The 27,170-nt window shown below is 42.2% G+C and overlaps 1 protein-coding gene across 1 annotated transcript in view; it reads right to left on the reverse strand.

Annotated features, from left to right (window-relative positions):
- Positions 1–27,170, reverse strand: part of JMY (junction mediating and regulatory protein, p53 cofactor) — a 138,835-nt gene that overhangs the window by 62,591 nt on the left and 49,074 nt on the right. The window contains exons 3-4 of the mRNA XM_034773142.1: positions 22,928–23,078; positions 15,959–16,128 (exon numbers count right to left, since the gene is read on the reverse strand). Of these exons, the coding sequence (XP_034629033.1) occupies positions 15,959–16,128; positions 22,928–23,078 (321 nt within the window). The remainder of the gene's footprint in view (positions 1–15,958; positions 16,129–22,927; positions 23,079–27,170) is intronic.

Genomic DNA, 27,170 nt, shown 5'->3' on the forward strand with positions numbered 1-27,170 from the left:
CGTGGCCGGGAGCCGGGGTTGCAGGGCCGGGCCCGGGGGGCCGGGCGCCGGGCCGGGCCCGGGGGGCCGGGAGCCGGTCCGGGGTTGCGGGGCCGGGCCGCCGGCAGTGCTGGGTGGGCTGGGGGTGGTCGGCCGGGGCCGGCACCCCAGGGTCCGAGCCGACCCAGGCTGGAGCCGCCGGGTGGCCAGCCTGGGCCGTGCCTCCTCCCCCCACACTCCCCCTTACCTGCTTCAGGCTTCCCAGGAAGCAGGGGAGGAGGCGGAGTTGGGGCATGGGCGGGGCTGGGCCGGGGCCCCGTGGAGTGTCCTCCATTTGGAGGCACAAAATATGGTAACTCTACCAGAGGACTGCAACCAGGAGCTCCTATGCATGGTCACTGCTGAAGCAATGGATCTGGCAGCCAACCCAGCTGCATCCAGAGCAGCTTGCAGCACAGCTCTCGCCACCAATTCTCCCTCATCCACTAGCAAGGAGAACTCCTGCCTACCATCTTCTGACAGCATGTCTTCACATTTTTTTGAGTCTTTTGATTTTGGGTTGTGCCCTGATGTCCCCACCCTTTCCTTTCATTGGCAGCAGATATTACCAGGGACCCCAGGAGTGTTGGGAGAAAAGGAACGCATAATCTTGGGCGGGTATGTAATACTTGCACTTGGCCCTTTCTGAAGTGGGAGTAAGGGATGCAGGGGTCTGCCACAGCCCCTTAACTGGATCCATAATGGCCTCACTGAGGGGAAGGGCCACTTTGGAAGGACCTGCAGTGTCTAAAATACTGACCAAGCTATGAGAGGATTCTTTTACTTCTTCCACCTGTATGCCCAGACCGAAGGCAACCCTCTTTAATGATTGTTGTTGCCTCCCCAAGATGACACATGCCCCCTCCTGAGACTGCCTCATCAGGGGAGAAGGAAGAGGAGGCCAGCACTGGTTGTGGATGCTCTTCCTCCATTTCTCGATTTGCAAGGTACTGTTGAGCTGGCTCTTGATGTCTGGTGCCAGGCTCAGTACCAGAGTCAGGAACAGGTGCTGCCTGGAGGGTAGGTGCCACACACCTTTCTAAGGCCACAAAAACAGGAAACAGGGAGAAAGCCCCACTGATTCCAAAAAGGCCACTGGACAAGTGAAGGTGCCCAGTGACCACCTGGTCAACCATTTGATGCTATTCCTGTGACAGGATCCATGGAAGCGTAGAAGTGTCTGGAGAAGAGGTAACAAGAGTGGCTCTGAGGGTGGGAAACGTAGGACCCACCCTCCAATTTGGAAAAAGATTCTCCTTCCACTGACCACAGGGGCTCAGATCCAGATGGTGCCAGCAATCAATCCCAAAGTGGAGAGGCCTGCAGAGAAGCAAGCATCATGAGTTTTCCCTTTGACAATACCAACAGGTGAGACATTGGGATACACGAGGCTGGCACGGTACCAAGCACTGTAGCAATCCTGCTGTTTCACCTGTATCCAATAGCATTAACTCTTCTATTGGCACCAACAGGGTCAGGAGGTCACTAGCAGCCACAAACGCCTCTGGCATGGTCAGTACCGAGAGAGTAGCAGTACAATGCAGTGCCACAGATGTGGAAGGAGTTCCTTCTAGCTCCGGATTTGATGGAAAATGCTTCCACGCCGGAGTCAACAGTGCAGTCTTCTGTGATACCAAAGCAGAGGAGTGCTTAGACTTAGACCACACACTATTTGTAACCCCGTGCCTAGCAGATTTTCAGCAGGCCATATTCAGCACTGGGGATGGTGAATTGTGTCAGGATTCAGGCACAGTAGGAGACGCACTCCTTACCAACGCAAGGCATTCAGTGCCAAATCTGACCGACTTGGCTCAGATGGAAGTTTCAAGGTCACCTCAATGAGTAGAAACTTTAGCCTGTTTCACGGTCTCTCTTTATGTAAGGCTTAAAGTTTCTGCAAATTTGGCCATGCTCCCCAATAAGAGCTTCCTCAAGGAACTTCAAGCAACTTGAATGCAAGTCGCTCACAGACATACACTTATTGCAGGAAACACAGGGTTTGAAGCCCAGTGACCAAGGCATCCCTCAGCACCGGGAATTGACCAAAACCCTCAGGTGGGTTAAAAACCTAACTAACACTAATAACCTTATTAACACTAAACTATTTACAATAAAATACAAGAGACCAGTCCACAGATGAGCAGCTCCAGCAACCATCACTAAAGGAAAATTTTCTGGCAAGTATGAGTAGTGCGCAAGTACAGCCAAGAGTGGAATGCACATGTGCAACCACTTGAAGAATCAATGATCTGGAGGATGGCATGGACTGCACACTCAACAAGTTTGCAGATGACACTAAACTGGGAGGAGTGGTAGATACACTGGAGGGTAGGGATAGGATATAGAGGGACATAGACAAATTAGAGGATTGAGCCAAAAGAAACCTGATGAGGTTCAACAAGGACGAGTGCAGAGTCCTGCACTTAAGACGGAAGAATCCCATGCACTGCTACAGACTAGGGACCGAATGGCTAGGCAGCAGTTCTGCAGAAAAGGACCTACGGGTTACAGTGAACGAGAAGCTAGATATGAGTCAACAGTGTGCCCTTGTTGCCAAGAAGGCTAACGGCATTTTGGGCTGTATAAGTAGGGACATTAAAAATCTGTATTGAACTGTGTTGTACATGTTTTCATGGAAAGATCAACTCATGCTTAAGAGCTTGGGGGGGACATCCAATCTTTTCTAGAAGCGCAAATAATCCACTTCTACTGACAAGGTCAAAAGCCTTTGTGAGATCAATGAAGGCTATGTAAAGAGGCTTTTTTTGTTCTCTGCATTTCTCTTGTAGTTATCTCAGTATAAGGCAACTAAAATTACATTTCAAGGATGTGTGCAAGTGAGACCTCAAGAAATGGAGATGGATGTGGACAACTGGGAAGATCACACTCAAGACCGCAGCCTTTGGAGACAAGAGCTAAACAAAGGACTCCGGAGTTACGAGAGGAAGCAGTCCAGCTTAGAAGAGGAGAAAAGAACTCACATAAGGCAGAGCCTAAAGGGTTGAAATATCTTTAAATGTAACAGATTCGGCAGCGATTGTCTCTCTCGAGTGGGTCTCTTCAGCCACATCCGCAGGTGCCATAAAACTGAGTAAATTCTTCACCTTTCAGGGCCCCATACCCATAGTCTCTCAAGACTGAAAGATGCCTACTAATTTGCAGTTGCAGTGTTTCACTACAATATAAATGTGTAGAACCTAACTTCTCTGTAAGAGATGCTCTAGTCATATCAGGGTGCTAATTATATATACACAAATTTATTAAGTAAATATACAGTAAAAATGTTTGAGATAAATTTTATAATGTTTAATATTCTGAATACTTGATTAGCAGTGAGATGGTTTTACAGGTAAATAACATAGAATATAAGGTCAGAAGGGACCACTGAGATTATCTGGTCTGACCTGCGTAACACAGATTATAGAATTTCCCTGAATTAATTCCTGTTTGAACTAGAGCATATCTTTCAGAAAAAAAAAACAGTCTTGATTGAAAAATCTCCAGTGATGGAGAATTCACCTCAACCCTTAAATTGCTATATGATTAATTACCCTCACTATTAAAAATGTGCGCCTTATTTCTAGTCTGAATTTGTCTAGCTTCAGCTTTCAGTCATTGGATCTTGCTATACTTTTGTCTGCTTGATTGAAGAGCCTGTTATCAAAGTTGTGCTTCCCATGTAGGTACTTAGACTCTGATCAAGTCACCTCTTAACCTTTTCTTTGTTAAACTAAACAGGCTGAGCTCCTTGTATCTATTGATACAAGGCATATTTTCAAGTCCTTTAATCATCCTCGTGGAGCCCACTCCATTTTATCAATACCCTTCTTGAATTGACACAGTATTCCAATAGCGGTCACACAAGTGCCAGATAGATGTAATATACAACTGCCCTACTCCGCTCAAGGTTCCTCATTTTCCCAAGGATCATCAGTCCCCACAGCATTGTTCTGGAGACTTATGTTCACTTGATTATTCACCATGACCCTAACCCTAAACCCTATCCCCAGGACCTTTTCAGAACCATTTTGTCCTGGGATAATGCCTGTCAACATGGGGGACTCTAATTATATCACCTTCCTTGAAGTGCTCATTAACTGAGTACTGTATCAGCTGTTCCATTATTTTCTTGGAATCAGTGTCAGTCTGACAGGCGCGGTCATCCCACTTACCCTTTTTAAATACTGGGAGAATATTAGCTTTATTCCCCTAGTGTTCTGAGAGGTATTGAAAATTAGCATTAATGGTCTAGTGAACTCCTTGGCCAGCTGTTTTAAAACTGTGGGATGCTAGTAATGTAAACCTGCTGATTTTAAAAATATCTAAGTTTAGTAGCTGCTATTTTTAATATCCCCCTGAACTACTATTGGAGTAGAAAGTGTTTCATCCTCATATATGGCTACATCTGGCTTTTTTCAAATTCAGAACAGATATTTATTGAACACTTTTTTTCACTTTTTTTTTTTTTTTTTGCTTGCCTTTTCTGTATTATTTTTCTTAGATGCAGGTGTGTATTTCATGTTGGTGTGCATGCACACCCGGCGCACTGAAGCCAGAGAATTTTGCCTAGCAGTATCCATAAGGGTTGCAATCGTGGCCCTAGCTTCTCCCTGGCCATATGAGGGCAGCACTGCCTCGAACCTCTTCACTTCCTTCTTCATGGATGGAGATAGAGGTTGGTATAGTGTTTTCACCTCACATTTTTAGTCTGTTTTTTGAGGGTTATTTCCTCTAGATCAGTGGTTCTCAACCCACAGCCCACTTGTGGCCCAGTCAGCCCACAGCTGCGCTGTATGTGACAGCCTCAAGGCCATACAGGTAGTGTATATATATTGTATGGATGCAGCCCACATAGGATAGAGAGCTGCATCTGGAGCCCACAATGATAAATAAGTTGAGAACCACTGCTCTAGGTAATAGTTAGTAGTACCTTAGGTTTAGTTTAGTGTTATCATAGTGCTGTTTATAGTAGCTGTGTGTTGTCTTTACCAGGGTTCAAGCATTGTCTGTCATGGGGGAGACGGACCACCCCCAAAAATGATCCCCACGAGGTGCTTTTGTCTTGGCGATGGGCACATTAAAGAATGGTGTGCCATATATAAGTCGTTCAAAAGAGGACTTAGGTGGCGAGGGACTTATGGCTGAAGCAGCACCTTCTGGAGCAGGCCATGAAGCCCACTTGGGCACTGAGGCCCTTTTCTGATTGGCAGTCACCTTCAGAACTAAGAGGTGATGCTGCTCCACATTCAGACCCTGCTGTTTCCCCTAAGAGGAAAAGGAGTCATTCTCCCTCTTCTGGTGCAGTGAGGAAGAGATCCCATAAGAATAATCAGGACTGCTCCAGGGCTTAGGAAGACTCTTCCTCATCTTCTAAGAGGAGTGCTGACTGGCATCAGACTCCTTCTGGCACGCTGAATGGAGTAGTCCATCTAACTGCTTCCAGGTACCGGGCCGAGATCAGTGAGAGCCCATACCATCGATTCCAGTTCCAGCCATGGACATCCTTAGAGTCCAGTACAAATGATGCCAGCACCAGTGCCAACTATCTCCACACTGGTGGTGTATCAGGCCGCTTTACCTCTTAGTCCCTGTCTTTCCACTACTTCAGGAGTTTTCTGGTGCTGTAGTTTCTAAGGCTCTTAGTAACTTTTGGCTGTGTTGCAGAGCTGCCAGGTTCATCTGCACTGCAATTCACACCACTGGTATTCCTGCTGTGGAATTGAGCCCGACACTGGGTCTGGCACTGAAGACCCCCTTGGTGCGGGTGTGCCTTTTGGCACCATCATTGCCATGGCAGCAGGTACTGATCTTGGCCTCAGTGCTGATGCCTCCTCTGGTACCAGGTGGGAGTGTCTTGCTCAGTACTGCCAGTGCAGATTCCCTATTCCTCTTTGACACTGATGCTGTCCCTGTTTTGAGATTCAGATGAGTCCGATGATGTATTTGGTCCATGGGCGCTGACTCCCACTCTGTCAACAGAGAATCTCTGGGACTCCTTGAGTTCCATATTGGGGTCATCGTCCAGTTCATTGCCACCCGATAGGCGCCAAAGACCATCCTCAGATTACCGTTGGTACTGGGATTAACACTGTTCCCCCTGGCAGGACTGGGGATCTTGGCTTGGGGTCTTTTGGCCACCAATGCCATGCCCATTTGTCCAGTGGCCTCCTGGGAATCCCTGAAATGCTCCTTGGTCTTTGAAGTCCCATTCTTTGGCCCGCTCCAGAGCAAGATCGTCTGTCCCATTGGTGTCTCCTGTTTCTGAACCACCTCATCTAAAAGTGATGGCTGAATGGATCAAATTCAATAGGACAAATGCAAAGTACTTCACTTAGGAAGGAACAGTCAATTGCACATGTACAAAATGGGAAATGACTGCCCAGGACAGATTACTGCAGAAAGAGATCTGGGAGTCATAGTGGGTCAAACTAAATATGACTCAACAGTGTAACACTTGCAAAAAAAAAAAAAAAAGGCAGCAAACATTCGGGGACGTATTAACAGGAGTGTTGTAAGCAAGATACAAGAAGTGATTCTTCCTTTCTACTCCGTGCTGATACGGCATCAGCTGGAGTATTGTGTCCAATTCTGGGTGCCACATTTCATGAAAGATCTGGACAAATTGGAGAAAGTCCAGAGAAAAGCAACAAAAACAATTAAAGGTCTAGAAAACATGACCTATGAGGGAAGATTAAACCCAATTTTTTTCAGTCTGGAGAAGAGAAGACTGAGACGGGACCTGATAAGAGTTTTCAAGTACATAAAAGGTTGTTACAAGGAGGAGGGAGAAAAATTGTATAAACTTTTAATGTAAACAGTTTAAAGGAAAAATATACTGTGTAGTTGTCTCAGTGAGAAGATCATGTTATTAGATCTTTCAGCTCTGAAGCCGCACTGTGATTCAGAATAGATTCTGTCTGCAACGGTCTGAAGTCTGTTCAAGACAACTCGGGCAAAGGCTTTTTCCATAATGCTAAGAAGGGAAATGCCACAATATGTTGACATCTCTCATTTCTTGTGGTACTTCGCCTTCTTTCCAGTACAGGCAGAGCAACTCATGAAGATGTTGCAGTACAATAGGTTTTACGCATTTTATGATCTCTTATGGTATGCAGTCTTTTCCGGCAGCCTTGCCATCAGGGAAGCCATCTATGGCAAGGCTAAGCTCCTTGACAGCTAGTTCATACAGGCAGGCTTTTGATGGCGTTGACAGCTGCATCCGTAACAATATTTTCATGAGAGTAAAGTTCAGAGTAGTTTTCAACCCATCGATCCAACTGCTTGGTGCAGTCATTGATTGTTTCCCCTGTTGTTGATTTCAATGGGGCTGTCTTCTTTGAAGTAGGACCCAAGGCTTTCTTGATCCTAGAATACATGTTTCTAATGTTGCCTGCATCAGCTGCTACTTGGATGCTTTCACATAAATGCAGCCAATAGTCACTCGTGCAGGGTCAAGCAGTTTGTTGTACCCTGGTTCTTGCCACTCTCAATGCTTGTAAGGTTTTTTTAAATTTGGGTCTCTCTTGTAGTTGATTTGAGCTGTGCATCTGGCCTCCATGACTGGTGTCAACACACTGGGATATGTGTCAAACCAGTCATTAGTCTTATTTTCCTTCTTGCCAAAGACAGACAGACAGCTGCATCATAGATTGCGTTCTTCAGTTGCTCCCAATTCAGCTGGGCACTTGTGGCACAATCACTGGAGTCAAAGGACTGTGGTAGTATGTTTTTGTATTGCTGTGACTTTTCTTGGTCCACAATGGCACTGATGTTAATACAAGGACATCCTCTTACTTTAGATCTGTGTATTTTCTTTGGTTTAAGTCTGACCTTGCTGCATACCAGAGAGTGGTCTGTGTTGCAATCAGCACTTTGATAGCTGCGGGTAATGAGGATGGTGTTAAGGTTGGTACACCTTATGAGAAGATCCAGATGGTGCCAGTGGCCAGATCTGGGATGTTTCCAAGACACTTTGTGTTGCAGCTTTGTTTGGAAGAATTAGTTTACACAGAGGTTGTAATAGAAACAAAATTCTAGCAGTCTCTGACCGCTTCCATTCATCTTACCAGTTCCATGTTGACCAAGACCGTTGGTCCATGCTTCATGATCAGCTCCCACCCTTGCATTGAAGTCCCCTAGCAGGAAAACATATTCATGTTTTGGAATCCTGCTGATGGTGGTGTTCAACTGGTCACAGAACTGGTCCTTGATGTCACAAAACGAGGACAATGTTGGGGCATACACATTCACAAGGTTGACTGGGCCCTCAGATGTGAACGTAGTGCCAAAAATTCTCTCTGATCCATTTATAGGTGACTCAACTATCTCCAGAAGTGAGTTCTTGATGGCAAATCCCACTCCATGCTCTCGCGCTTCTTCAGCGCTGTTCCTCTGCCAGAAAAATGTGTAGTCTTTTTCCCTGAGAGATCCACTTAATGCTAGCCGTGTTTCTTGGAGTGATGCAATATCCACATTGAGTCGTTTCAGCTCATTATTACAGCAGTTTTACGCGCATCGTTGATTTGATGAAGGTCCTCAGATAATCCGGTTGTCACGTTCCAGCACCCTATTTTTAAGGATGTTTTCTTTCTTTTATTTAATTTGCTTGGTGTGTTGGTTACAGTCCCCTTGTCAAGTTATAAAACTCTAAGCTCCAAGCACCCATTGAAGCAGGCAGACTGTGGGGGGACAACACCCTATTGTCTGGGGGCTGCCCAGTTTTATGGCAGGTGGTGGTTATCCAGTGAGATATGATGACGTCTCCCACCGTTGGAGACAGCCCTAGGTGTTCAACTCTACAGCAATCGAGTAAGAGCTTAGAACCGGTGACTGCTGCCTCCTGTGCTGTGTCTACGCTCGAGGCGAAGCTGGAGTACTTCTCCAGGTCGCATTCCTGCCCAGATGATATGGAGGCCCTGAGTTACCCATGCATCAGGACCCCCCTCTCAGCATCACTGGTAAAATCCAGAGGAGAGGAAGAACCAATACATCTAGTACCTGATCCACTGCAGGAGTTGTCAGAAAGATACTAAGATATTAGTACCTGACAGCCTTTGGGTCTCCATTCCGATTTTCTGTCTGAGTTTAATCTCATAGCCTTACATTCTCCCAAATTCACCCACAAGGCAGTGGGGCTTTTCTGTCAAGGGTTGCTCCCTTAGCCTTGGGCTACCCACAAGGCAGTGGGTTTGATGAGCCGCAAGTAGTATCGTCTACTTTCATTACAATAGCAGGCATAGCCTGACCAGACACTAAACTATGAATACGTAGTTTGTAATTCGCATACCCACAGTAACACCAAGACACATTATTTTAGTGTTACTGGGCATCCACATTAAGTTCCTGACTGTGGCCAACAGAACAAGTGGGACATTGATGGCACATTCAAACAATTAATAGCTTGTAAAATACTCTGAAACAGGACAACAGGCTCAATTCTTCCCCTAAAAAGAGGGGGAGAAGTATAAAACACAGAAATGATGTTCTTATGTCAGACACTGTAGCCTGGTATTTGGCATTTAGAAATTATTTCTCATTGTAAAAGGAAAGCTCTATAGCAGAAGTACCACAATTGCACCAAACCTATTCTGTATCATTCAAATTTCTAGCATACCAGGGATCTTATACTGTGTCACTATCTGAGACGGGAACTTGCCCAGACATGTATCCACAGTATATTTTTCCTTTAAACTGTTTACATTAAAAGTTTATTCAAGGCATTCATTAACTATCTGAAGTGATAAAATTAGTGCTAATAACTTCCATCATGTTAAGAAAGAAAAATCAGCATTGTTAAAAATTACATAGTGTTATCAACTAAAGAGTAATTTGACAGTTCTCTGATCTGATGATGATCTGAGTTGCCCTCCAATTTGGAATATTTGCTGAACTGATGGCATCCATGGTAGGAATGGTAACGTGTGTGTAGAATCTCATGCTGGCTAACACAGTGGAAGAAACAGGAAAACCTTCTAGAGAAAGAAAAGAATTAGAGAATTGGGGTTTAGAAACTGGACTGGAACTCCAGTAATCTGGGTTCTGCTCTGTCACCAATGTCCGGCATCAATTTAGGCAAGTCATTTAATCTCTCTGGCTCCAATTCAATAAAGCCATTAAACACATGCTTAACTTTAAGCACTTGAGTAATCTGACCTCTATTCATCAAAGCACTGAACAGGAACTTAAAGTTAAGCATATGCAAGAGAGAATAAATTTTAACAGTGCTGTAACGGAGTAATATTGTCTGTACACTGCCAAAATGCTCACATTGTTACTGTTAATGATGGATTTCACACCTAAGAGAAATAGACAAGGCTGTCTGGTGGTAAGGCCACTGAATACAAAGCCACACAAGTGTTGCTGGGATGCAAGACTTATCCTAATTAAGTAATACATAATTACCATCTTTTTCCTGGCTAACTAGGCTTTCCCAAGGCTGTAGTGATGGTTTATTTTGCTTCACTTAGATTCTGACTTTCTACATCAAATAACCACTGTGTTAACATAATTTGATCAGTGACTGTTTTGGGGGACAGTCACAATCAGGACCTTCCAGAAAGAAGGAAAACAAAACTCAGACTGCAGAGGAAAATGTGATGAGAGCCTGAGCCCTTAGTCAAAGATGCAGTCTTGAAAGGTCATCCTCAAAAGATGTATGTTGTGGTCAGCCAGGGCACTGGGTGAGCCAAAAGACCAGGAGCATATCTCTAGCCTTTGGAGATCTCTGGTAACAGTTCTATGCAGTAGGGAACTTAAAAATGGTTTTAAAGAAATAAAAATCTAGAAGGTGACTGAAATGACCAGTCTTCCACAGATAAGTTGAATTCCCCCTCCCATCCAACATCTTGATGGGCATGAAAAGAAACAGCATTCCCCAGCAGCTAGGATGAGAGAAAAGAAAGGAAATGATTTTGCTTTCATGTGATGTGTCAATAATGTGTTGTTGTCACATCACATAAAGTAATGTTATTACAGACTGAAAGGTAACTTCAGGATGCTATCTTTGTGGCTATCTATAATTCAAGCAGATGACAAAGTGGCTCTCCAGCTGTTAAGAAGTTTACCACTATTGTCCCAAACTCCTCCTCTCCCCTCAAACACTTTCAGACAGTTATTTGTTGAATGGCAGCAGTGTGCTCAGCACTCTACAAACTGTAAAATCTAGATCAGGGGTCAGCAACCTTCGGCACGCAGCCCATCAGGGTAATCCTCTGGTGGGCCATGAGACATTTTGTTTATGTTGATCGTCCACAGGCACAGCCCCCCGCAGATCCCAGTGGCCACGGTTTGCAGTTCTTGGACAATGGGAGCTTCAGGAAGTGGTGTGGGCCACAGGGACATGCTGGCTGCCGCTTCTCCATTGGCCGGGAACGGCGAACCGTAGCCACCGGGAGCTGCAGGGGGCCATGCCTGCAGATGGTCAATGCAAAGAAAATGTCTCACAGCCCACCAGTGGATTACCCTGATGAGCCGCGGACCGATGGTTGCTGACCCCTGATCTAGACCCTGCTGCAAGTCATCACTTTGCCAAGCTATCCTTTTGCAACTCTTCAATTTTTTGCAACAGATCAGTTTATTCCACACCCCTAAATATTTTTGTGAGCATGCTAGATATTTTATGTCCAAATCACAGAAAAAACTATTTGGCTACAATGTTTGCCTTCAGAAAGTATGGGGTGGGGAAAGGGATTGGTTGTTTTTTTAAACTTAGAATGAAGTGTTTTTAAGTGAAAGACTGATGAGAACAGTCTTGACTTTCTTATTCTTGCCATAAGCAGATGCAGGATGAGTCACAATGAGATACAGGATAACAGTTTGAACTCAAACACTTTGAATGCTTAGTTTTTACTGTGGTCATGAACACATGATAAACTTCCCACTCAACATTTTCAAAGTCTTGGCTATTCTCTGGGAAAACTAATTAAAATAATAAAGGAATAAGACCTACATTATCTTCTAATTACTGTAACTTCAAAAGAGGTTATTTGTTTTTTTGCCAACTATTAAAAGCAAAGTAGGTAATCACTATTAATGAGTATTCCACTACTCTTGTCATTACATAATTATAAGTCTAACTGTTACCACTAGCTGTGTTAATACTGACCACCAGTACATTCACTTAAGTCACTTAACCCTTTCTGTTTTGGTTTTTTTTTAATCTCTTCATTAGAGAAGGAAAAATGGCTCTCACTTTTAATTAAAAGTTCAAAACTAATCTGATCTGAAGGAATCGACACAGAATATATATTAGAAGATTTTTTTTTTAAAAGATATCTGTTGCTTTCACCTTTTGATTTACTGCTTTGTACATTTTTGGAGGGACGTAAGAACAACCATACTGGGTCAAGACCAATGGTCCCTCTAGCCCAGTATCCTGTCTTCTGACAGGGGCCAATGTCAGGTGCCCCAGAGGGAATGAACAGAATAGGGAATCATCAAGTAATCCATCCTGTCACCCATTCCCAGTTTCTGACAACAGAGGCTAGGGACACTTCAAAACATGGTTTTGCATCTCTGCCCATTCTGGCTAACAGCCATTGATGGACCTATCCTCCATAAACTTATCTAGTTCTTTTTTGAACCCTGTTATAGTCTTAACCTTCACAACATCCTCTGGCAAAGAGTTCCACAGGTTGACTGTATGTTGTGTGAAGAAAGAATACTTCCTTTTGTTTGTTTTAAACCTGCTACCTATTAATTTCATTTGGTGGCCCCTAGTTCTCCTGTTATAAGGAGGAGTAAATAATACTTCCTTATTTACTTTCTCCACACCAATCATGATTTTATAACCTCTATCATATCCCCCCTTTGTCGTCTCTTTTCCAAGCTGAAAAGCCTGAGTCTTATTAATCTCTCCTCATATGGAAACTGTTCCATACTCAATCATTTTGTTGCCCTTTTCCATATCTTTTGCAATTCCAATATATCTTTTTAAAGATGGGGCGACCACATCTGCACACAGTATTCAAAATGTGGGTGTACCATGGATTTATAGAGAGACAATATGATATTTTCTGTTTTATTATCTATCCCTTTCTTAATCATTCCCAACATTCTATTCGCTTTTTTGACTGTTGCTGCACATTGAGTGGATGTTTTCAGAGAACTATCTACAATGACTCCAAGCTCTCTTTCTTGAGTGCCACCTCCCTGTTTACCCCTTTTTCCAGATCATTTATGAATATGTTGAACAATACTAGTCCCAATACAGACCCCGGGAGGACAACTATTTACCTCTCTTCATTCTGAAAACTGACCATTTATTCCTACCCTTTGTTTCCTATCTTTTAACCAGTTACTGATCCAGGAGAGGACCTTCCCTCTTATCCCATGACAGCTTACTTTGCTTAAGAGTCTTTAGTGAGGGATCTTGTAATAATTTAACACAATATTCTCCATTTATAAATGTCCTGTAATAGCTTTATAAATAAAATATTTATAAAGCAGGTCAAGTCTATGGAATTCAGCAATAAGTAAAAAGTCTGCAATGAGGCACTGGTGAAAATGCATTGACCAATAACACTTCCATGTATCCAAACAATTTTACATATTTATAGACTTACAAAGGGAGCACTCACTATGATTTAATACATTTCTGTTTGTCATCATGATGACAAGACTTGGCAACCAGTCCACAAAATGGAATCTGGTCTACTTTTGAGGATGCTTTACATAGTTCCTCTCAAACAAAGTATGAGCAACCACAGATAGAATTTAGGAGGTACAAAGGGGAAGACAGAAATTGAGTTATGTGAAGATGTGGTTGTTCTTACAGACCACAATAGAAAATGGTTACATTTTAACTAGGAGGTGAAAAAATAAACCAAGACTAGCTTGTCCCTCTCTCCAATTCAGAGGCCCCAGGTTTGATTCATAAATTCCAAGACTGTGGATACACTGGCAAATAAGGACCCACAATCCAATACTGGTAAGGTTCCACCAATGTAGCAAAAATGGAAGCAGAGGTATAGATGGTGGTAAAAATCCCTGAGCCCTTACCACAGTACAGCTTCCACCAAGGCTACCACCAGTGTAGCTGCATCAGTTGTGTATTATGGCCCTAATCACAGAAATGTAGGGCAGGAAAAGACCTCTAGAGGTCATCTAGTCCAGCTCCCTGCACTGATGATGCTAGTTTAGACAAGACCTTAAAAGCTGAGACTGCATTACCTCTAACAGTAGGGTGTTTGAACGTGGTCAATTTGAACAGCTAACATCTTCTCTAAAATGGCTTTTTCAACAGATATCTTTGTGGAGTTGGAGTGCTCTTTTCCCAACTTGTATATAGGAAAAGCCAATATACAGTTTTGTTATAATTTAGTTTACAAAGAGTGAAAAGAATGTATCATTATGATGAAAAAGTTCATAGAAATATTATAAGGACAACATCCTTAACAGGATTTCAAATCCACAACTTCTAAAATGTTAAGACACGATCCCTTAAGCAACCTTTTTTAGTTATCCATAGAGATTTACAGGAATTAGTCAGCTACATGCCAGCTATCCTACTATTCCCTGAATACAACAGACAGTTACATGCAACTTCGAAAGTTATTCTAGAGTAAGGGCTATATTCATTACTCAACCTATTCCCTAGTTCATATGCTTATACAGAAAAAGACTATAGATATACTGTATGACTGTTTTTACCTCTGTAAGGAAGCAGCAAACTGATCCTGGCTGATCATGCAATAATGCCATGATTACACTATGGGGCTTCAGAAACAATCATAAGTTTGGTGGATAAAGCACACAATAAGAAGCCAATAAGAAGCACGTTTAAGTGCAAGGATTAAAAAAACTGAGAAAATTTTGAATTTGCCAAAAATAAATCAGGCATAAGTATTTAAGACCAACGAGCAGTTTGTTGCACTTTCCAACATATGAACAGCATCCAAACAATGCTACTTTGTATTTATCTTTTTAATGTGCTAATTTGTGATAAAAGTGATAATATGATTTTACAATATAGAGATTTGTTCACATGGAAAATTCCGTGTTGAAATCAAAGTTAGAAGAGATTCTGTTTGTGCACATACTAATCATTTATATGATTCAATGATTCACTAGCCAAAATGATTCCAGAAACAGGCTTAAATATTTCTCGAGAGAGAAAGAGGTAGGTTTACATATCCATGGTTGTAGCAAATTGGAAATTCAGTAGCATTCTAGTCATTTATAGTAAAAATTGACACACACAAACATCATAAAAACAGTGAGTAACATCCTTCATGAAAGCTGAAGGGGCAAGAATTTTTTTCCACATTTTATTGCCCTATATGCTATAAATTAAAAAAAAAAAAAAAAAGAGGACAATGAAAATGTAAAACAAAGCTTCTTGCTTCTGCGGCTTTCACCAAATATGCTACCAACCCCTCCACCCCCACTTCCCATAGATAGTGATTTTTGGTGGGTTGTTTTTGTTGGAGGGAGGGGGTAGACTGTCATCTTTTTCTGGATCTCAGATGTTAATGTACATTGATCCACTGTAGATCCAATACTACTCTCAGGCCTCCAAGAGGTCTTTGGAACAATGGATGCGCTGAGATTATAACTAGGAGATTTCTGATCCTACTCCTCCCTTCTGCACTCCCATTCTATTTGCTCCACTAAGATTGTTAGTAATTTTAAGATTACTAAAACATGTTTTCTCAAAGAGTTTCTAGACTGCTTATTAAACAGTACAATGAAGGAGACAATACAGGGTACCGGAAAATATGGAAGGAAAATGGTACAAATACAAAATCTACATTGCAACTGGCCGCCATCTGCCCAACAAGACTGATGACAGCATCTCAGTTTGCAATGGTAAAAAATTAGAGATTTTTTGTAAATAGCCTTATAAATGTTTAATTTTCTTAAAGATTTTATGTAAACTCAGAATTAATTCACAACAAATCCCAATATTTTAAATTTTAAATAGATTTGTATGAGAAATTACCTCTTCTTTCAGTGCATGTTTCTTCTGCTCCAAACAAATTTCTTTAGCTCTCATCAGCTGCAGAGTCTCCTTAGAAACTGCATACTGCAACTTTTCCATACGTTCTACTGCTGCCGCCCATGCTGCCTTACCAAACCTTTTCTGATCTGCTCGCATTCGATCATACACAGCTGTAAAAGAAAAACAGAGCTCCGTTAATACAGCTAAAATACATGAAATTTGATGTGCTGTTAAATTTCATATACAATTTGTTAGCGCTATCACAATTCCTATAAACACATCAACAATTTCTGCAATAGTAATTTCTGCATGACTTCTGCAACAACACAATCTCCCCAGAACTATCATTCTCCATTATACTTCTGCTTTTGACCACTGTAGACACAGTTTGAAATTTAGTAAAATTTTTGAAACCTAGTTTGTTTCAAATTTCTGTTTACTTTGTTTGAAGCACTCGCCAATGTTAAGTTTCCAGGTATATCATCATACTCCATAGTTCTGCTGCCACAAAAAAACACCCACTGTCAGAGAAGCTAAGCCTTTAAAATAAACAACAAGCACAACAGTGTAAAACATACTCACCTGAACTACATCGGAATTGGGAGGGACATAACAGTTTTCAAGTACATAAAAGGTTGTTCTAGAGGGTGATAAATTGTTCTCCTTATCCACAGAGGACAGGACAAGGGCTTAAATTGCAGCAAGGGAAATTAGGAAAAACTTCTCAACTGTAAGGGTAGTTAAGCACTGGAACAAATTACATAAGGAGGTTATGAAATCTCAGTCTCTGGAGATTTTTAAAAACACGTTAGACAAACATTTCAGGGATGATCTACATCAGGGGCTCCCAAACTTTGGTATGCATACCCCCTGGAACGCCCCCTCCCCCGGGCATCTCTGAGGGGTATGCAGGAGAAATTATGTAATGGTGGATTTATTATTTTATTTATTACATTTTCCTAATAGGCTAACCTTAAAGCTTTAAAACTCTGTGGGAATTTGTTACATAAAATACGGTAGTTAATTTACTTCAAGATGTACCAATGAGAACATGGATATACAGAGATGCTGATGTAGAAGCCCTCACCTCCAATCACTGTACAGCCTGGGTTCAGTTGACCAGCAACTGTTCGGTCTAAACAAAAACAACTGATACAGACTAACACGGCTACCACTCTGAAAAGCTGTCCAGTCTAACCGAGCTCAAAACTTAGTCCGGGCTTTTTTTATGGTTGTATACGTCACACTGTAACTATATCTGAAAGTAACAGTAAAATATGGACAAATGGCTAAAGACCGGTAGTATCAGTGCGGAGAAGAGTAGGGGTACATGGGCAGCTAGTAGATCTGCAAGTGGGTGTGACCGAGTGCCTGGGATGGATCACACTGAGAATGTACACTCAGGGCAGACTGCAAGAAATAGGGCAGGCAATCCCCAAAGCTGGTGGTTTATTCTATAATTAGATTCACCAGGCTAGTAATAAAACAGCTTCTGCATTACAACACTGGTTAACCAGAAGCCAAAACACAGTCCCCTTTAAGCATTCCAGCCAAGTCTAATATAGTAAGAAGTTACTGAAAATCCATTTCACCATATGTGAGGTTCTTACTAATCCCAAAGGATCAGACACTTATCCCCAGGTCAATATGTATCTCAAATCTTACTCAAATATGTTGTCAGCCAATCTTTAGAAAACTAATGAAAGATTAATTAATAAAAGGAGAGAGATAAATGGTTAATAGATCATATACATACAAAAATGATTGCAAAGTTCTTATATCGGGTTTGTAGCAGTGACGGAATAGACTGCTGGCTTGCAAAAGTCTCTGGTAACTTCCAAAAGATTGGAAGGTCCTCAGTCCATAGTTCAAGATGCTCCTTTTACTGTAGTTGTAAATCTACAGTCCAGACAATTAGAGCAGGAAAGAAGCAAAATGGAGTTGTCTCATGTGTCTTTCCTATTCTTTGCCATGTGCATGGAAATTTACTGTCCCAAACAAATCCCACAGCCCCTATGTATGGAAAGTTACTGGCCCAAGATGGAGTCCAGGGTCACATGGACATATCACATGCCCCTATATATTTTGCTAAATCACAAGGGGTGGCCATTGGCTCCTCGCTGTCTGAGGCATCCACAGGAACACCTACTGAGCGGGATGAGTTTCTTCAATGGGCCATATGAGAGAGTGGAGTGATCTTAATGGGCCATCAATACATAGCTCAGGGGTGGCCAAACCTACTGACCCTCCGAGCCGCATATGATAATCTTCAGAAGTTCGAGAACCAGGCGCATCTGCTGGGCTCCTGTCCTGTGGCGGAGTCTTGGGGCTTCAGCCCTGCAGTGGGGCGAGGGGGGGGGGCCCTTAGGGCTTCACCCACATAGGAGGTGCCTGCTGAGGCTCGGGGCTTCTGCACTGCTCCTGCTGAAGCCCCAACCCCAGACAGGCATCTCCCATGGGGCTGAAACCCTGAGCTCCTTGCTCCAGTCTGGTAGGCAGAGAAGGGGGGGTGGGGGCTGCGAGCCGCATTTTAACTGTAAAAAGAGCCACATGCAGCTCGCGAGTCGCAGTTTGACAACCTCCGACATAGGTTTACATTAGGGCTAGACAGCTATCTGGGGGAAGTCCAGGAATACATGTAAGATACAAGTACATAGCCAATATTCATGACTTCGGATACAAACATGATATGCATATAAAGAAGATAATCATACTTAGCAAATCTTAACTTTTCCATTGATGTTTTATATGCCATACTTTGCACCAGATTTATGGAAATTGTTTAACAGTAGTAACAACAGTGATATAAATGGTCACCTTTCTTATATATACAGCATCACTGACGGTACGCAGGCAGCTGATTGATCTGGCAGAGGGTACACAATAAGAAAAAAGTCTAGAAACCTCTGATATAAATAATACTTTGTCTTGTTTCAGTTCAGGAGACTGGACTAGATGACCAACGAGGTCTCTTCCAATCCTACATATCTAGGATACCTCCAGGGCCCTACATTTTAGCTTTACTGGTTGCAAAGAAAACTTTGTGAACTGAATGACAGCGACTCAAGTCTGTAAACAGCCTGAATAATATCTTTAAAATAAGTGTGAGCTTCCACATTTACCTACTGAGTGTTATCTTTGAGCCCTTATAATGGCAATCTAAATGCCAATATTGTTTCACTGCTAATCATTTAAGCACAATGGTGCAAACTATCTCCAGAGGGAACCACCACCTGCCCCCATCCCAACTCCCTCCCAAATAGCAATATGTGAGGGGAAATATAATTGCAACTTCCTGATATTTATTTAGGTTGAGGCCCCTGATTTAACAGAAATATCCAGCTGATGTGTTTAACCTATAATTCTAAACTGCCTTCCATATGTTCCCAACTGCTTAGAGTCCCAAATGTCACCTTCTACCTACCAAAGCCTCCAGCTTCCCTTGACAACTTCTTGCAGTTGTGTGTTCAGTACAAATCTGCAGCACTAAGAATTATGGGGCAACAAAATTACACTTTAATATTAAAATTTAACTCCCCAATGAATATTGTACTGACTGTGTATTTAACGTAACAAAACATTTTTTTTAAAAGTTGAAGCTGTTGGAAAATCCAGGTTCCTTGCCAAAGAATTAAGTTCAAGTTAACCATACAGAACACAGGAAGACTGGTCATAACCAGATGAATCTGAATTTCTTTGGGAACCTTCCAGGATAGCAGAAGTCCCTTGCCTGATCAAGATTAGAACTCATTTATCTTGAGCACCAACCACTACTTGGGCTGAGACAGATAAGCCATTCACTGATTTAAACCATGCAGGGCAATTACATGACATTATTTGAACACTTCTGCTACGCAAAACTCGCTGAAATTCAGGAGTCCACAGATGAAGCATTCAGTCTCCAGGCCCCAGATCCTCAAAGGAATTTAGGCCTAAATCTGGGCCCAGGTGTTTAATGCAGTGGTACCCTCAGTAAGGGATAGCTGTTGAATGGCAAGCTAGTTGGTTACTCACACCTTGCTTCCTCACTCAGTAACAAAATCTGTCCTTATTTTTATTATTCTTAGAATTACCATAGCACCTAGGAGCCCTAATCATATATGAGGACCCCATTGTACAAATATGAACAAAAAGAGCTGCCCCAAAGACCTGACAATCTAAATATAAGACAAGAGACAACAGAGGGATGGATGGATGCAGTGTTGTAACTATGTCAGTCCCAGGATATTGGAGACAAGGTGGGTGAGGTAACATCTTTTATTGGACTACCTTCTGTTGGTGAGAGAGACAAGCGTTTGAGCTTACACAGAGCTCTTCTTCAGGTCTGGGAAACCTATTCAAAGCATCACAACTAAATACCAGGTGAAACAGATTGTTTAACATAAATAGTTAACACATTTTTTCAAGGGACCATTCTAGCTACTTCACCTACATTGATGGCAAATAAGTCACAGGAAAACATTTTTCTGACAAAGTCTTGTCTATACTTCACAGTGCACTTATTTAACTAAATAATGTTTTTAAAAATTCACTGTCGTTAAACAAGTTTAACCCTTGCTTAAATCAGTGTAGCTTGCATTGGTAAGATACTGACTTAAGCTAAATCAATACAAGGAAGGGCCAATTTAAGCATGTCTATGTTAGGATTTAACTAGAGTGACTTTTAAATTGATTTAGTTAAACTGGTGCATTTTCTAGTATAGAAAAGGCCTTAGTTACATCAGGGCAGACTTCCAAACAGCAGATACCTTTTGCAGATGAACCTGGGTAAAGTATTCTCTGAATAGTGTAGCAAGATAGTTACAGTTATGTAAGGTCTAACTGATGAGAGAAAGGAACAAGAAAAGCTGAGTCAGATGAAAGAGTGAGACAAAATTGATATTATGGTTGCCACCTACCTGAAAAAGAAGAAAATTCTGCAGGAATTCTAGTCTGCATAGGGGGTGCCCTAATCACAAAAAGTGCTGCTGTGGAGGAGCACAAACACGATTGCATTGAGGGAGCATTTTTGTTTGCTATTGTGGGTGTTTGAGAAGGAGGACCGATTAAAGAGAGAGATGGACAGGCAGAAACAGGATGAAAGAAAAAAAGAAAGAAAGCTCCAGTTTCCTCTAAGGGAAAAGAAAAGCACAACAACACAGACTCACAGACTTTAAGGTCAGAAGGGACCATTGTGATAACTGATTCTAGTCTGACCTCCTGCACGTTGCAGGCCACAGAACCTCACCTACCCACTCCTTTAATAGACCCCTAATCTCTGGCTGAGTTACTGAAATCCTCAAATCATGATTTAAAGACATCAAGTTACAGAGAATCCACCATTTACTCTAGTTTAAACTTGCAAGTGACCCATGCCCAGTGCAGCAGAGGAAGATGAAAAAACCCCAGGGTCTCTGCTAATCTAACCCAGTGGATAATTCCTTCCCGACCCCAAATATGGTGATCAGTTAGACCCTGAGCATGTCGGCAACACCTACCAGCCAGACACCTGAGAAAGATTTTGCTGTAGTAACTCAGAGCCCTCTCTTTCTAGTGTCCCGTTACTGGCCGTTGGCAACATCTGTTGCTATCAGTAACAGATCAGCTATGTGCTGTCGTGGGCAGTCTCATCATAACATCTCTCCATAAACTTATCAAGCTCAGTCTTGAAGCCAGTTAGGTATTTTGCCCCTACTGCTCTGTTTGGAAGGCTGTTCCAGAACTTCACTCCTCTGATGGTTAGAAATCTTCATCTAATTTCAAGCCTAAATTTGTTGATGGCCAGTTTATATCCATTTGTTCTTGTGTCCACGTTGGAGCTTAACTTAAATAACTCCTTTTCCATCCTGGTATTTATCCCTATGATATATTTAGAGAGAGCAATCAGATCCTCCCTCAGGCTTCTTTTGGCTAAGCTAAACAAACCCATCTCTTTGAGTCTCCTCTCATAAGGTAGGTTTTTCCATTACTGGGATAATCCTAGTAGCCCTTCCCTGCACCTGTTCCAGTTTGAATTCATCTTTCTTAAACCAGAATTGCACACAGTATTCCAGATGGAGGTCAGACCAATGCCTTGCACAGTGATACCAACACTTCCCTGACTCTACTGGAAATACCTCGCCTGATGCATCCTAGGACTGCATTAGCCTTTTCCACAGTCACATCACACCGGCGGGTCATAGTCATCCTGTGATCAACCAATACACCCAGTTCTTTCTCCTCCTCTGTCATTCCCAACTGATACATACCCAGCTTATAGCAAAAATTCTTCTTGTTAGTTCCTACATGCATTATCTTGCACTTTGCTCTATTAAATATTATCCCATTTCTATTACTCCAGTTTACAAGGGCATCTAGATCTTCTTGTATGATATTCCAGTCCTCCTCTATATTGGTAATACCTCCCCACTTTGTCTCATCTGCACATTTTATTAGCACATTCCCACTTTCTGTGCCAGTAATTAAACATTAAATAAGTTTGGTCCTAAGACCGATCCCTGAGGAGCCCCCTCCCTCCAGCCTGACAATTCACCTTTCAGTATGACCCATTGTAGTCTCCCTTTAACCAGTTCCTTATCCACCTTTCAATTTTCATACTAATCCCCATCTACTCCAATTTAACAAATATTTTCCCATGTGGAACCTTATCAAATGCCTTAGTCAAATCCAGGTAGATTAGATCTACTTAATTTCTGTTGTTTAAAAATCAGTTATCTTCTCAAAAAAGGAGAGCAGGTTGGTCTTGCACAATCTACCTTTTGTAAAACCATGTTGCATTTTACCCCAATTACCATTAACATCTATGTCCTTAACTACTTTCTCTTTCAAAATTTGTTCCAAGACCTTGCATAGAACTGGGATCAAACTAACAGGCCTATACTTTCTCGGATCATATTTTTCCCCTTTCTTAAAAAAAGGAACTATTAAAATTCAACTTAGATTTCAAATAACCTTTATGTGAAAAAAATAAAGACAGTGTAAAATGGTTACCTTTCTGTGCTTTGGCTGTTATTTCGAAGTACTTAACAGTAAGATCCTGAATAGAAAGGACAGCCATGTGGGCTTTCCGCTGCCAATCTGCATCTTCTTTTTGTAGGCTCTCAATCCTCCTGGGGCCTAGATAATCATTCTCTATGGAGATCTGAAAATAAATCAGTCCATCATTAACATCAACAAATTAAATTTTGTCAATGGCAGCTAGTTGCAGTCAACCTGGGTGGATAAAAATCAATGAATTAATCAATGGATTAAAAAATAGAAAAAAAAAACCTTTAAAATGCTCATCTATGCTGAAAAAGGACAAGTGTAAGGCCTCACTAACATTTTTACTGTGAGAACAGAAACTCAAAACAAAAAGTAGGTAAACAAATAGCCTATGCTGTATTGCACCAAAGCCACCTTCGACAAGTCAAAATAGCTTAAATGCTTCAACCAGGCAGGCTATACTCCCAATGAAGGTTTTCAGTCTGAAGTCAATGCAAGTTGTACTCTGAGGTAGAAATAGGCACAATTTTTCAGCAAATTGCTTATTTGCCAAAAATTGCAGCTTCAGTTGATCCTGAACTGTTAAAGATTGTGTATAGAGTTCACAGAAGTGTCCACCAAACCAAACCAAAAAAAAAAAAAAAAAAGACATTTTAGTAAATGTTGAAACAAAACATTCTGTTTCAACCCATTTCAAGACAATTTTCTTCAGATTTTTGACATTTTGACAAAAGCCAAAGAGGACTATTTAAAAAAATGCTTTGAGGGAGGGGTTTTGAGGTGGAGGAGGACCTCCCTTATAACTTTTAGCTCACTGATTAGAGTACTCTAGGATGTGGGTTCAATTCCCCCCTTGTGCCGGACACAAATAATAGGTTAATTGACTTGCTAAGCTCCCAAAGTAAGTCTTTGGCCAAGCCAAAAATTAAACCCAATTTCACAGTCCAGTACTCTATACATTAACTATTCTTCCTCCCCAACTGACTCTTCCACCAGTAGCAAGCGTTTCTACAGGCGAAATTAAGTCTTTATTTACACAAATTTGCCTTTATATTGTGCCTTGCAGTAATACCAGTGTATTGCCATTGCAGTCAGTGGGCTTGTAAACAATTCTGTTACCTCCATCCCCCAATTTGATATAAGAGGAGTTGATCTGGACTATGGGTCCCACCAGAGGGGAAGGTCTCTGGCCTGTCCCACAACCCATTAGGTGGGCCAGCAGAGACTGAGGGGGATTGTTCTCCTCCTTTTTCCCATGCTGGCCAGTGATGAGGTTAGCCAAATGAACAGCAGGTTTGTGCCACTAATAAAAGGAGACAAACTGAGGACTGCTGAAAACCTCTGAGGCGAGCAAATCCGCCAGAAAGCATAGAACCCACCAAGGCAGAGGAGGAACTTTGTCACAGGGAGCATAGTATATCTATGATAAAAGACAGTATTACTGAAGAAAAATATATAGTTTTATATGTAGGGGGTGTTTTGGCCCAAAAGTTATCAAAGCTACTTCAGTGCATTCCTGCAACCAGAACACCACTCAGACCTGACTTTGGCTTGGTTGATATAATAGCAAGTGAGAATGTATTTCAGCTCCATTCTCCCTCCAAAGACTATTATGAAAAACCTGTAGAACCAGCTGTAACATAGCTATGCTTCCAAAGATATTTTCAAAAATGTATTAGGACTACACCCCCCCCTATCCATTCTAAATAAGTTATCTAAACTGTGAAATGAACTTGGGTTTTTAGGCTCTAACTTCTTGAATGCAAAGATGGAACTGAACACTGATAAATCCAAATTTTTCCTCCAATATAGATTACTTTGTAATTTCTCATACCTTACAGAGTTCTAAATTTGTTTAGGGTGGGGGTTTTTGTTTGTTTGTTTGTTTTACAAGCACACAGAGTCAACATCTTCACTACGGTCCACAATAATGCATAGATCCCTTTCCTGACTTGATACAGCTAACAAGATATTAGGATGAACAAAGAATGGAAATGGAGACTCACACAGAAGATATTATAACTCCATTGTATAATTAAATGTTGCACCATCATATGGACTCTGTATGCAGTAGTGGTCACCATCTCAAAAAGAATTATTGCAGAATTAAGTGGAGGGGAATCAGAGAAAGGGGAGAATGATTAGGATATGAAAGAGCTCTCATGAAAAGTGAGAAGATTAGGACTGTTTATCTTAGAAATGGAGATGAATAAGAAGGAACATAAAACTGTATATAAAATTATATTTAAAACATTACATTAAGAAAGTTAAACTTGCAAAGTCAACTTCTCATAGTTTAGGAACTGCCAGAATTAAGGCTGTCCATGCAACTTTAATTCTGTCCCCCCTTGTGTTTATGAATTATGATGGAGGAGTCTCTGTCTTTAGTGACATGATCATATACTATTTTTTCGTTCAGTGAATGTGTAGTTATTCAATATTCTTTTTTATCCTACTGATTCAAAGCATGGCCCCCAACCTTATTTAACATATACCATCCAAACCCTGTGCTGAATACAAAATTATTAGTTTCCTGCTGGGCATTTCTATCATGCTCTCACCAAGTGCTTCACAAACTTTAATTAATTTATCTCCACAACATCCCTGTGAGAACAGGTGGTGATATCCCCATGGGGATAATGATGCTGACTTCCTTTGTAAAGTGCTTTGAGATCTACTGAGGAAAAGTGCCATGTAAGACTCCAGTATCAAGGGCTCAGCACTTCTGCAAATCTGGCCACACGTCTCACATTGGGCAACCAGGAAATGAGGAACACAATTAACGACTGTCTGTGAAAAGTTTGGTTGAAGTGACTTACCCAACATCACACAGGAACTCTGTGGTAGAAGCAAGGATAGAATCTAATTCTTCAAGGTGGCACTTAATTTCCTTAACCAGCAGACCATTCTTTCTTCCTACAATCCCATCTCATTCACTACACACCTTCCAACTTCTGCAACAAATGAAGCAGAGTTCCTACAGACAATCTCATTCACTACACAACCCTGATTGGTTGTCATCCTGTGCATTGAATAAGGCAGGGGTTCGGGGTGGAGCGGAGAGAAGGGATGGGGAAATAGATCATATAATAAAAAGATCATAATGTGCGCGCACACACACAGGCAGGCCAAATTAAGGTTCCAACAGCAACATTTCAGATTCTGGTGCTTAGAGCATTAAGCCCATGTGCCCCATAGCCTGTCTTTGTCCACCAGCTCTTCTATTTAGTCCAACCCAGCTCCTGCCTCCTTTCTTCTTTTACAACCTACCCCCCTTCCCCCAAACCAGCTCCAGTCACCTCTTCCTATCTGTTGACCCCATCCTATGGTTCCTGGCCAACCACACTCTGCTACTTCTCGCCATCTAGCTTCTGCAACATTCCTGCTGCCACCAACACTTCTCACTCCTCTGCTTTCCAGTCAAGATGTTTCCTCCTTTTCCTCCATGCTGCCTGAACACCAGCAAGGAGAACAATGCTTCTCCATTCTGCTGGGAGCAGCCCCTGCAACCTTCTGCAGGAGCATATTCAGTGCAGGCAGACTCTTCGCAGCATGTGGCTGCCACACTAAGTGTTCACTCAGCATGTGTAAATCAAGATTTTCAGAGACTCATAACTTAGGCAAAAGCACATTTCTAACACCAGGTCAACTCCCTGCCCAATTTCAGGTCCATACACCAAACCATACAGGTGCTAACTGCTTCTAAATGAAAATATTGGAAGAGTTTATTTTAATTGGGGGAAAAGAACAAAGCAGCGCACAACCAATCTGGGAGCTCCTGGGCATCACCAGAGAAGCTGTAGTATGGGGGAGGGAAGATGGGAGGAGGAAAGGGTTACTTACTGTACCTGTGGTTCAAGATGTGATGCAGACATGTATTCCAGGTAGGTGTGTGTGCTCAAGAGCTAGACACTTTTGCCTAGCAGTACACATAGAGGAGCAGTGCTCAAAGCCCTGGAGCACCCACTGAAAAAAAGTAGTTGGTGCTTACCACTCACTGGCAGCCTCCTGCCCGCTGGCAGCCCCACCGATCAATTCCTCCCCCTCCCTCTCAGCGCCGCCCATTCACTGCGGATCAGCTGTTCCGCGGAGTGCAGGAGGCACTGGAAGGGAGGGGATGGGGTGTGCTTGGGGAGGGTGCGGAACTGGACAGGAAGAGACAGGGTAGGGGTGAAATGTGGGCAGGAGGTTGGTGGAAGGGGATGGGTGGGGGCAGGGCCTGGGGTGGAGCAGGGGGTTGAGCACCCCT

This window comes from Trachemys scripta, chromosome 6 (assembly GCF_013100865.1).
Source record: "Trachemys scripta elegans isolate TJP31775 chromosome 6, CAS_Tse_1.0, whole genome shotgun sequence".
NCBI lineage: Eukaryota > Metazoa > Chordata > Testudines > Emydidae > Trachemys > Trachemys scripta.